This window comes from Oncorhynchus kisutch, linkage group LG16 (genome assembly GCF_002021735.2).
Source record: "Oncorhynchus kisutch isolate 150728-3 linkage group LG16, Okis_V2, whole genome shotgun sequence".
Lineage (NCBI taxonomy): Eukaryota > Metazoa > Chordata > Actinopteri > Salmoniformes > Salmonidae > Oncorhynchus > Oncorhynchus kisutch.
In genome coordinates, this window is record NC_034189.2 from 10525892 (window position 1) to 10539101 (window position 13210).

Here is a 13210-nt window from a genome sequence, read left to right on the forward strand (position 1 = left end):
TGTTCTCTCTCCCTGTAATAATAACTACCAGGTGTATCAGCTACCTGTTCTCTCTCTCCCTGTAATAATAACTACCAGGTGTATCAGCTACCTGTTCTCTCTCTCCCTGTAATAATAACTACCAGGTGTATCAGCTACCTTTTCTCTCTCTCCCTGTAATAATAACTACCAGGTGTATCAGCTACCTGTTCTCTCTCTCCCTGTAATAATAACTACCAGGTGTATCAGCTACCTGCTCTCTCTCCCTGTAATAATAACTACCAGGTGTATCAGCTACCTGTTCTCTCTCCCTGTAATAATAACTACCAGGTGTATCAGCTACCTGTTCTCTCTCTCCCTGTAATAATAACTACCAGGTGTATCAGCTACCTGTTCTCTCTCCCTGTAATAATAACTACCAGGTGTATCAGCTACCTGTTCTCTCTCCCTGTAATAATAACTACCAGGTGTTCTTCTCTCTCTCCCTGTAATAATAACTACCAGGTGTATCAGCTACCTGTTCTCTCTCCCTGTAATAATAACTACCAGGTGTATCAGCTACCTGTTCTCTCTCCCTGTAATAATAACTACCAGGTGTTCTTCTCTCTCTCCCTGTAATAATAACTACCAGGTGTATCAGCTACCTGTTCTCTCTCTCCCTGTAATAATAACTACCAGGTGTATCAGCTACCTGTTCTCTCTCCCTGTAATAATAACTACCAGGTGTATCAGCTACCTGTTCTCTCTCCCTGTAATAATAACTACCAGGTGTACCAGCTACCTGTTCTCTCTCCCTGTAATAATAACTACCAGGTGTTCTTCTCTCTCTCCCTGTAATAATAACTACCAGGTGTTCTTCTCTCTCTCCCTGTAATAATAACTACCAGGTGTTCTTCTCTCTCTCCCTGTAATAATAACTACCAGGTGTTCTTCTCTCTCTCCCTGTAATAATAACTACCAGGTGTTCTTCTCTCTCTCCCTGTAATAATAACTACCAGGTGTTCTTCTCTCTCTCCCTGTAATAATAACTACCAGGTGTTCTTCTCTCTCTCCCTGTAATAATAACTACCAGGTGTATCAGCTACCTGTTCTCTCTCTCCCTGTAATAATAACTACCAGGTGTTCTTCTCTCTCTCCCTGTAATAATAACTACCAGGTGTTCTTCTCTCTCTCCCTGTAATAATAACTACCAGGTGTTCTTCTCTCTCTCCCTGTAATAATAACTACCAGGTGTATCAGCTACCTGTTCTCTCTCTCCCTGTAATAATAACTACCAGGTGTTCTTCTCTCTCTCCCTGTAATAATAACTACCAGGTGTTCTTCTCTCTCTCCCTGTAATAATAACTACCAGGTGTTCTTCTCTCTCTCCCTGTAATAATAACTACCAGGTGTTCTTCTCTCTCTCTCTCTCTCTCTCTCTCTCTCTCTATTCATTAACATCCTTACTTTATCTCTCCCCCTTTTCTTCCTCTATCTATCAATCTCTTTTCTTAATCTCTTTCCTCTCTGTTCATTATCAAGCTCTGTCTCTGTCATCTCTCCATCATCAGGCTCTCTGTCCGTCTTCAGGTTCTCTCTCCGTCATCCGGGACGAGAGCAGATTGTGTTTTTTATAGTTGTTGGGATGGCCCTATCCAATCACATCATTCTGTGGTGTCCATGTTAAAAAACGTAATGTCTCTAAATGTGTGCGTGCAGTGTGTGTGTGTGTGTGCTTGTGTGTGTGTGTGTGCAGTGTGTGTGTGCAGTGTGTGCGGTGTGTGTGTGTGTGTGTATGTGTGTATGTGTGCAGTGTGTGTGTGTGTGTGTGTGTGTGTGTGTGTGTGTGTGTGTGTGTGTGTGTGTGTGTGTAATGTGTGTATGTGTGCAGTGTGTGTGTGTGTGTGTGTGCAGTGTGTGAGTGTGCAGTGTGTGTGTGTGTGTGTGTGTGTGTGTGTGGGTGTGTATATGTGTGTGTGTGTGGGTGTGTATATGTGTGTGTGTGTGTGTGTGTGTGTGTGTGTGTGTGTGTGTGTGTGTGTGTGTGTGTGTGTGTGTGTGTGTGTGTGTGTGTGTGTGTGTGTGTGTGTGTGTGTGTGTGTGTGTGTGTGTGTGTGTGTGTGTGTGTGGTTGTCCATGTGTTTCACATTAAGATCCTCTGTCTCTGCCAACAGATAATGGACCACAGCCTCTCTCAATTAGCACAATGAGATTTGACGACCTCCCACTGCTAATATATGTCACTGTGTGGGGGTGTGAGGGAGTTAGGGAGGGAGGAAGAGGCCCTGCATTATTGCTCTCCAATCTCGCTGCAGAATCTGATGTTTGTCCATAAACGTCAAATTTCGAAGGTTAAGTTCAGGCATGAATATAGAATAGTTGGATAATAGGATTGGGATAAGGTTCTGAATGGTTAAGTTTAGGGTTAAGGATTGGGATAAGGTTCTGAATGGTTTAGTTAAGGGTTAAGGTTTTGGATAAGGTTCTGAATGGTTAAGTTAAGGGTTAAGGATTGGGATAAGGTTCTGAATGGTTAAGTTAAGGGTTAAGGTTTTGGATAAGGTTCTGAATGGTTAAGTTAAGGGTTAAGGATTGGGATAAGGTTCTGAATGGTTTAGTTAAGGGTTAAGGTTTTGGATAAGGTTCTGAATGGTTAAGTTAAGGGTTAAGGATTGGGATAAGGTTCTGAATGGTTAAGTTAAGGGTTAAGGTTTGGGATAAGGTTCTGAATGGTTAAGTTAAGGGTTACGGTTTGGGATAAGGTTCTGAATGGTTAAGTTAAGGGTTACGGTTTGGGATAAGGTTCTGAATGGTTAAGTTAAGGGTTACGGTTTGGGATAAGGTTCTGAATGGTTGAGTTAAGGGTTACGGTTTAGTTTAGAGTTAAAACCAAAAAAAACGGATTGAAAATGCGACCGTGGAAGCTGGAGCCTACCCACCATCCCTGTCCATAACACTAGCAAAACCCAAGCTTACTTGATGGTAATTACGCTCACCACTGCCCCTTAGTGGCAGGTTTTAGTTTTGAAGGCATCTCCAGATGTGGATGGAAAATTTTGAAGTGTAACTTGAGCAACGTGTGTGTGTGTGTGTGTTTGTCCACTTGCTCACTCGTTCTCATGTGTGCATCTCTTGGATCAAAAATATCTCAGCGTCTCATTTCAGGGGGGTTTAAACGAAAAAATATGATGGTTAAGTTTAGTCATTAAATCCGACTGGTTAAGGTAAGGGTTAATTTATTTTATTTTTATTTATTTCACCTTTATTTAACCAGGTAGGCTAGTTGAGAACAAGTTCTCATTTGCAACTGCGACCTGGCCAAGATAAAGCATAGCAGTGTGAGCATACAACAAAGAGTTACACATGGAGTAAACAATTAACAAGTCAATAACACAGTAGAAAACGAAGGGGGGGTCTATATACAATGTGTGCAAAAGGCATGAGGAGGTAGGCAAATAATTACAATTTTGCAGATTAACACTGGAGTGATAAAAGATCAGATGGTCATGTACAGGTAGAGATATTGGTGTGCAGAAGAGCAGAAAAGTAAATAAATAGAAACAGTACGGGGATGAGGTAGGTGAAAAGGGTGGGCTATTTACCAATAGACTATGTACAGCTGCAGCGATCGGTTAGCTGCTCAGATAGCTGATGTTTGAAGTTGGTGAGGGAGATAAAAGTCTCCAACTTCAGCGATTTTTGCAATTCGTTCCAGTCACAGGCAGCAGAGTACTGGAACGAAAGGCGGCCAAATGAGGTGTTGGCTTTAGGGATGATCAGTGAGATACACCTGCTGGAGCGCGTGCTACGGATGGGTGTTGCCATCGTGACCAGTGAGCTGAGATAAGGCGGAGCTTTACCTAGCATAGACTTGTAGATGACCTGGAGCCAGTGGGTCTGGCGACGAATATGTAGCGAGGGCCAGCCGACTATAGCATACAAGTCGCAGTGGTGGGTAGTATAAGGTGCTTTAGTGACAAAACGGATGGCACTGTGATAGACTGCATCCAGTTTGCTGAGTAGAGTGTTGGAAGCCATTTTGTAGATGACATCGCCGAAGTCGAGGATCGGTAGGATAGTCAGTTTTACTAGGGTAAGCTTGGCGGCTTGAGTGAAGGAGGCTTTGTTGCGGAATAGAAAGCCGACTCTTGATTTGATTTTCGATTGGAGATGTTTGATATGAGTCTGGAAGGAGAGTTTGCAGTCTAGCCAGACACCTAGGTACTTATAGACGTCCACATATTCTAGGTCGGAACCATCCAGGGTGGTGATGCTAGTCGGGCATGCAGGTGCAGGCAGCGACCGGTTGAAAAGCATGCATTTGGTTTTACTAGCGTTTAAGAGCAGTTGGAGGCCACGGAAGGAGTGTTGTATGGCATTGAAGCTTGTTTGGAGGTTAGATAGCACAGTGTCCAAAGACGGGCCGAAAGTATATAGAATGGTGTCGTCTGCGTAGAGGTGGATCAGGGAATCGCCCGCAGCAAGAGCAACATCATTGATATACACAGAGAAAAGAGTCGGCCCGAGAATTGAACCCTGTGGCACCCCCATAGAGACTGCCAGAGGACCGGACAGCATGCCCTCCGATTTGACACACTGAACTCTGTCCGCAAAGTAATTGGTGAACCAGGCAAGGCAGTCATCCGAAAAACCGAGGCTACTGAGTCTGCCGATAAGAATATGGTGATTGACAGAGTCGAAAGCCTTGGCGAGGTCGATGAAGACGGCTGCACAGTACTGTCTTTTATCGATGGCGGTTATGATGTCGTTTAGTACCTTAAGGGTTAAGGTAAGGGTTAAGATAAGGGTTAAGGTAAGGGTTAAGGGTTAAGGTAAGGGTTAAGGTAAGGGTTAAGGGTTAAGGGTTAAGGTAAGGGTTAATGGGTAAGGGTTAAGGGTTAATGGGTAAGGGTTAAGGGTTAAAGGTTAAGGTAAGGGTTAAGGGTTAAGGTAAGGGTTAAGGGTTAAGGGTTAATGGGTAAGGGTTAAGGGTTAAGGTAAGGGTTAAGGGTTAAGGTAAGGGTTAAGGGTTAAGGTAAGGGTTAAGGGTAAAGGTTTAAAGGGTACGGGTTAATGTTTATGGTAAGGGTTAAGGGTTAAGGTAAGGGTTAAGGTAAGGGTTAAGGGTTAAGGTAATGGTTAAGGGTTAAGGTAAGGGTTAAGGGTTAAGGTAAGGGTTAAGGTAAGGGTTACGGGTTAAGGGTTAAGGTAAGGGTTAAGGTAAGGGTTAAGGGTTAAGGTAAGGGTTAAGGTAAGGGTTAATGGGTAAGGGTTAAGGTAAGGGTTAAGGTAATGGCTAAGGTAAGCGTTAAGGTTTAAGGTAATGGTTAAGGGTTAAGGTAAGGGTTAAGGTAATGGTTAAGGTAATGGTTAAGGGTTAATGGTTAAGGTAAGGGTTAAGGTAAGGGTCAAGGGTTAAGTGTTAAGGGTTGGGACAGGGTTAAAACAGAAAATACCACTTATTCTAGCCACGGTTTGGTTAACGTCAGACCAGCTTTTCAGCTCAAGTGTTTTATACAAAGACACAGAGTCTACAGAGGCTAACGCTGTAGCCAAAGACCGCCCCCCCCCCCCCCCCCCCACACACTCACACACACACACAAACAAACAGTCACAAAACCCAGACCAGCCCACATAAAACCATCTGCACTCATTAGCATGAGTATTTCCATGCAAGAACACAGGCCAGAATGAAAAGCCAAGAGCTGGGTTTGGCTAATGCTAACCTAATGTTAGCTATATAACCTAGCGTTTCCAATAGAAGTAGGCCAAGGGCTGGTTTTGGGTAATGCTATCTAACCGTTAGCCATGTAGCCTAGCGTCTCCACTAGAAGTAGGACAAGAAATGTTTTTTTTTTTGCTAATGCTAACCTTATGTTAGCCATGTAGCCTAGCGCTTTCAAACTACTCTAACCAAACACTTTAACTCTTAGCCTGAACTTTCAAATACAGTTAATTGCAATTCCTAATTGAGGAAACAAAGCGCTGCACAAAGAAATGTGGATTTCAGTACAAGGCGTGCGGTCAGACCTTACTTCTGAAAGAGACCGTGTGTAGTTTCAGGGGGTGTACAGACTGTATAACCACTCTGGACAAGCTTTGTCTCATACTGAGGTCGAGTTGTACTGTCACATGTACAAGTACAGTGAAATGCTTAACTTGCAAACAGGCCTAATCCAAGTCAAATTATATACACACACACACACACATGCACAGGGACACACACACACATGCACAGGGACACACAGACTCAGACCCAATACAAGTCAATTTACACACACACACACACACACACACACACACACACACACACACACACACACACACATGCACAGGGACACACAGACTCAGACCCAATACAAGTCAATTTACACACACACACACACACACACACACACACACACACACACATGCACAGGGACACACAGACTCAGACCCAATACAAGTCAATTTACACACACACACCCACGCACACACACACACACACACACACACACACACACACACACACACACACACACACACACACACACACACATGCACAGGGACACACAGACTCAGACCCAATACAAGTCAATTTACACACACACACCCACGCACACGCACAGGGACACACACACACATGCACAGGGACACACAGACTCAGACTCAATCCAAGTCAATTTACACACACACCCACGCACACGCACAGGGACACACACACACATGCACAGGGACACACAGACTCAGACCTAATCCAAGTCAATTTACACCACAAGAAACAAGACATTCCATTTCTATTACAACTGGAGACAGAATTGTAAACAGTCTGATTATATCATGTGGTGGAGCTGTAATTGTTTGAGTGTGTGTGTGTGTGTGTGTGTGTGTGTGTGTGTGTGTGTGTGTGTGTGTGTGTGTGTGTGTGTGTGTGTGTGTGTGTGTGTGTGTGTGTGTGAGAGTCGGTATGTCTGTCTGTCCGTATTGAAGTGGTGAAGGAAGGATGCAGATACAGCAATAAGCAGACACACACACACACACACACACACACACACAGAGAGATGGGGAAAGCCTGTTGGCGGTGTCTGTGTTTAGGTAGTGAGTGGTACAGACAGATGGAGGTCACAGTCTCTGACTCACCATGAAACGACTGACTCAGTCGTATTCATGATGCGTCTCTGAGTAGGAGTGCAGATCTAGGATTAGGTGATCCCTGTCCATATAATGCTATTCATTGCGATGTAAAATACCAAATGCTATAGCGTTACGATTTCCCTTCACTGGAACTAAGGGGCCCGAACCATGAAAAACAGCCCCAGACCATTATTCCTCCTCCACCAAACTTTACAGTTGTCACTATGCATTGGGGCAGGTAGCGTTCTCCTGGCATCCGCCAAACCCAGATTTGTTTGTCCGGACTGCCAGAAGGTGAAACGCGTTCCAGAGAATGCATTTCCTCTGCTCCAGAGTCCAATGGAGGCGCGCTTTACACCCCTTCAGCCGACGCTTGGCATTGTGCATGGTGATCTTAGGCTTGAGTGCGGCTGCTCAGCCATGGAAAACCATTTCATGAAGCTCCCGACTAACAGTTATTGTGCTGACGTTGCTTCCAGAGGCATTTTGGAGCTTGGTAGTGAGTGTTGCAACCGAGGACAGACAATTTCAGCACTAATGATATTCAAATATTTCATATACATAAATATTCAAGGAACATATTCATTTGCGGTGTACAAACTTTACATGATGAACAGGACATTTACGCTAACCTCTACATTATAGTACTATAAATATAATCTCATTACTATCTGAAAGCCACGCCTCCAATAAGCCACACCTCCTGATCTGATAGGCTGCCACCTCTACAATATATTATTAGAAATATATCTTATATATATTATTAGAAAGGCTGAAAATCACCAGAAGGTTCCGGTTTGACCCTTTACACAGAGGTTCCTCAAGGAACGTGTTTCGCCTGGAAAGGTTCCGCAGGTGTGGCAACCCAAAAGGTTCTTCCAGCCACCTTTAGTTCTAAGATTGTACACTGGGAAGCTTGATACATACAGCCCGTCAATCTGTGTGACTCATTGTACTACCGGAGATGGATGATTTAGGTGATGTTGATCCACGATGGGCAGACCCTGGGAATGGTGCCCCCCGAGGTTTAGAGGCACGGGAGCTGAAGAGTTGTACAGCCTTTGGCTGTGTGTGTTTTGAAATGGAGAACAGCCAATAGATTTAGGAAGGAACTAGAGGCCGAACTCCATTAACTCAACGTCGTCAAACAGTGGAGTGAAAAACCCTCCGCTCTCCTCTCACAGACAATGGAATGTATGTAGAGGAGAGAACCTTCGTGGCGACAGCATGTTCCCCTAACAGCAGTGTTCTACAGATAAACAGTGGATTGGTCTGAGAGTCAGACAATCTGCCCCCAGTACTCTTGGCTCAGCTGCTACTGCTGTTCTACAATATATAATTTGTCATTCTACTTCTACCGCTTCTATTGGCACAGCACACACACACAGACTGGGGCATATTGGCTGTCTCTCAGACCAATTCACACTGTAGAACACAGGTGTGAATCTACATGATTATTCACAGTCCTCTCGACAAGGCAGCACAATAGAATTCTGTTGCGATAGAATTCTAGCACATTCTAGAATTCCTTTATACAGGTAATGACAAAGGCATGAATTAATCCAAACATTCCAAATGGTGCTAAATGTCAGCCGGTCCACATACCAAGGTATATTGCTTTTAAATATGTCCTCCATCTAGCTATTGGAATGTCCAAACATAGGCCTTTATGCTAAATATGTTAATTATCTACAGTAGAGATAGGGGGGGCATTTCAGATATAACCTACATCTGTGTGGTCTCATATAACCTACATATAAGCCTTAAGTTCTATCTGTAGTAGGGCACTATCTAGGGAATAGGGTGCCAGAATAGGGCACTATCTAGGGAATAGGACGCCAGAGTAGTAGACTATCTAGGGAATACGGTGCCAGAGTAGTACACACTTTAGGGAATAGGGTTCCAGAATAGGGCACTATCTAGGGAATAGGGTGCCAGAATAGGGCACTATCTAGGGAATAGGGTGCCAGAATAGGGCACTATCTAGGGAATAGGACGCCAGAGTAGTAGACTATCTAGGGAATACGGTGCCAGAGTAGTACACACTTTAGGGAATAGGGTTCCAGAATAGGGCACTATCTAGGGAATAGGACGCCAGAGTAGTAGACTATCTAGGGAATAGGACGCCAGAGTAGTAGACTATCTAGGGAATACGGTGCCAGAGTAGTACACACTTTAGGGAATAGGGTTCCAGAATAGGGCACTAACTAGGGAATAGGGTGCCAGATTAGGGCACTATCTAGGGAATAGGATGCCAGAGTAGTGCACTATTTCGGGAATAGGGTGCCAGTCTTACCTTTGAGATGTAGGCCTTGATGCCCTCTGCCAGCTTGATGCAAGGTTCTCCAAACAACTGAGCCAGGTCTTCTGGGATGTCCTGGTCTTTATCCAGAGCATTCAGCAGACTGAGGCACTTCAGCTCCTCTGTCACGCCCTGGCTACGCACCTGGAAGACAGGGAGAATATAAAAGACTTAGGAGAGGTATTAAGACTGACATAGCATGACGTAACAGTGACATAAGGCCCTTCAGCTCCTCTGCCACGCCCTGGCTATTGCCTCAATGATGACAGATCAACAACAAGATGATAACAAAGGATTATCCAGGAAATACTCTGATTTAGCCACTCCTCCAGGAAATACTCTGATTTAGCCACTCCCCCAGGAAATACTCTGATTTAGCCACTCCTCCAGGAAATACTCTGATTTAGCCACTCCCCCAGGAAATACTCTGATTTAGCCACTCCTCCAGGAAATACTCTGATTTAGCCACTCCCCCAGGAAATACTCTGATTTAGCCACTCCTCCAGGAAATACTCTGATTTAGCCACTCCCCCAGGAAATACTCTGATTTAGCCACTCCTCCAGGAAATACTCTGATTTAGCCACTCCTCCAGGAAATACTCTGATGTAGCCACTCCTCCAGGAAATACTCTGATTTAGCCACTCCCCCAGGAAATACTCTGATGTAGCCACTCCCCCAGGAAATACTCTGATGTAGCCACTCCCCCAGGAAATACTCTGATGTAGCCACTCCCCCAGGAAATACTCTGATGTAGCCACTCCCCCAGGAAATACTCTGATGTAGCCACTCCCCCAGGAAATACTCTGATGTAGCCACTCCCCCAGGAAATATTCTGATTCCTCTCTTTTCTTTCTCTCTATACCCCACTCTCTGCAGTTCATTTCAGTATTCAATTTGAGTCTTCGTGTGTAATTTGTGTATAATTGGCGTGTGTGTGTGTGTGTGCATATTTGTGTGTGTGTGTGCATGTGTGTGTGTGTGTGTGTGTGCGTGCGTGTGTGTGTGTGTGTGTGTGTGTGCGTGTGCATGTGTGTGTGTGTGTTAATGTATAATTTGGAGCCGGGGGTACGGAACTGTTCAGCGTCACGGTTGGGGGGGTTCGTACTAATGACTCTTTAACAAGCCCCAACAGGGGGTGTGTGTGTGTATGGTTGTGGTGGTCGCTTTCTCCTCATTCTATCAGCCATTTTGTTGATGGTTAAATGGTTCTCTATGCCCCTTATAGGGGAAGTGATGGAGAACAGGGAGAAGGAGGGGGAACTTCTACAAGAAGAGTCTGACACTCCACATACAGGAAGTGTCTGGCTTGTCATAAACAGTGGATGGCTGCCTTTCAATACTCTACAATGGCTTCCTCTCCTCATCTTCTTTCCGTTTGTCTCCTTGTCTGCGCTAATGTAAAAAAGCAGGACTGATTTCAACAAATACTAGAGGGATTCACCTTTTTGCTCGTCACCATATTTTTCACCATATTGTTGTGTTTTTGAATGACTACTAACGAAGGAGAGGAGATAAGAGGAGAGCACGGCACTCCAGACTATTGAGATGCACCCAAGTCTAGCTGGACTGCTGACATTTCGTTGTCTTTGTGACATCAGCGAATGTTGATGTTCCGTAGACCTCAACCAAAACACACTCCCTGTTCCATCTGACGGAATTGGGAATTCTTAAGGGGTATTCGTTTTGACAGCGCTAGTTGGGGAGTAGTTTGATTGGTGTGTGTGTGTGTGTGTGTGTGTGTGTGTGTGTGTGTGTGTGTGTGTGTGTGTTAGGGAGTGGTTGGATTTAACATGCCAGCAAGCCAACTCCTTCCTATTTTAATTGAGATAATATTATCTACTTGATGGCACTGGAGTGAAAATGGGCTGATTAAAAATTCCTGAAGTACAGTTATTTAACAGATGTTTACAACAAGGGAGTGGAGACTACAGTGTGTGCAAGTGTGTGTGTGTGCACGTGTGTGTGTTCGTCGGTGTGTGTGTGTTCGTCTGTGTGTGTGTGTGTGTTCGTCGATGTGTGTGTCACCCTTCCCTGCTATTAGATATCAGGATCATTCACTCTTCGCGTAGCCAGGTGGAGGGGTCAGAGCAGACACACACACACACACACACACACACACATACACAAAGCCCCTCAGATCCCAGGAACGCCATAGAGGAAGTCAGGAACAATGCAGCAGTGTTACATTCTGGAGCACCAAGCACCGGCCACGGCCCAGGGTTTTCCTGATGTTCCCAAGTCTCATTTCAGGGGATTAGGAAAAAGAAGCCAACCATGTAACTCAAAGCCGGGGCCAGAGACCTGGAGTGTGTGTGTGTGTGTGTGTGTGTGTGCAGTGCTTATGTGCATTCCGTTTTATAATGAGAAAGTCCTTCAATCCTCTATGGTGGGAAGATAGGGAGAGGAGAGAGCGAGGGAAGAGAATGAGGGAGAGGAGCGAGGGAAGAGAGTGAGGGAGAGGAGCGAGGGAAGAGTGAGCGAGAGGAGCGAGGGAAGAGAGTGAGGGAGAGGAGCGAGGGAAGAGAGTGAGGGAGAGGAGCGAGGGAAGAGAATGAGGGAGGGGAGTGAGGGAAGAGAGCGAGGGAAGAGAGTGAGGGGAGAGGAGCGAGGGAAGAGAGCGAGGGAAGAGAGTGAGCGAAGTGAGCGAGTGAAGAGAGTGAGGGAGGAGAGCAAGGGAAGAGAGCAAGAGAAGAGACCGAGGGAAGAGAGCGAGGGAGGATAAGGAGGAGTGTAGGAGTTCAGGCATGCTGTAGGGGGTCTGGTCAGTGTCCCCGGACACACACACAAACACACACACAGGGTTGGAAGACAGAGGGACTATCTGTCAGGCCTGGTTTATTTACTGTGGATTACATCATAGAACACTTGTCTGCCTACCAAATCGAACTCTATTCTCTGTCAACTGCATAGTAGGTTAATGGCCTGTCAGTAACCATTCCACTGTTAGGTCTACACTGTATTCTGCACATGTGACAAATAACATTTGATTTGATGATTTGATGATTTGATTTCAATAGCTCATAGGGCTGGTCAAAAGTAGTGCACTTCAATCTACTGAATAAGGAATAGAGGCGACCGATTAATCGGAATGGCCGATTTCAAGGTTTCATAACAATCGGTAATCTGCCTTTTTGGACACTGATTACATTGCATTCCACGAGGAACCTGCGTGGCAGGCTGACTTCCTGTTACGGCAGGCTGACTTCCTGTTACGCGAGTGCAACGTCAAAAGGACCGTGTGGCTGCAAGGAGCCAAGGTAAGTTGCTAGCTAGCATTAAACTTATCTTACTAAAAACAATCAATCTTCACAATCATTAGTTAACTACACATGGTTGATGATATCACCAGGTTAACTAGCTTGTCCTGCGTTGCATATAATCAATGCAGTGCCTGTTAATTTATCATCGAATCACATCCTACTTCAACTTCGCCAAACGGGTGATGATTTAACAAAAGCACATTGACGAAAAAAGCACAATCTTTGCACAAATGTACCCAACCATAAACATAAATGCCTTAAAAAAATTAAACCTGCATATTTTGTTAAAAGAAATTCATGTTTGCAGGTAATATTAACTAGGAAAATTGTGTCACTTCTCTTGCGTTCAGTGCAAGCAGAGTCAGGGTATATGCAACAGTTTGGGACGCCTGGTGCCCATTAGAACATCCAATAGTCAAAGGTATATGAAATACAAATGGTATAGAGAGAAATAGTCGACGCGTCATAATTACTATAATAACTACAACCTAAAACTTCTAAACTGGGAATATTGAACCACCAGCTTTCATATGTTCTCATGTTCGGAGCAAGGAACTTAAACATTAACTTTTTTTA

The 13210-nt window shown here is 44.7% G+C and overlaps 1 protein-coding gene across 1 annotated transcript in view; it reads right to left on the minus strand.

Moving 5' to 3' along the window:
- The window catches only part of LOC109885681 (tumor necrosis factor ligand superfamily member 10), a 54687-nt gene that overhangs the window by 29137 nt on the left and 12340 nt on the right, over positions 1–13210 (minus strand). The window contains exon 2 of the mRNA XM_031791778.1: positions 9368–9517. Coding sequence (XP_031647638.1) covers positions 9368–9517 — 150 coding nt within the window. The remainder of the gene's footprint in view (positions 1–9367; positions 9518–13210) is intronic.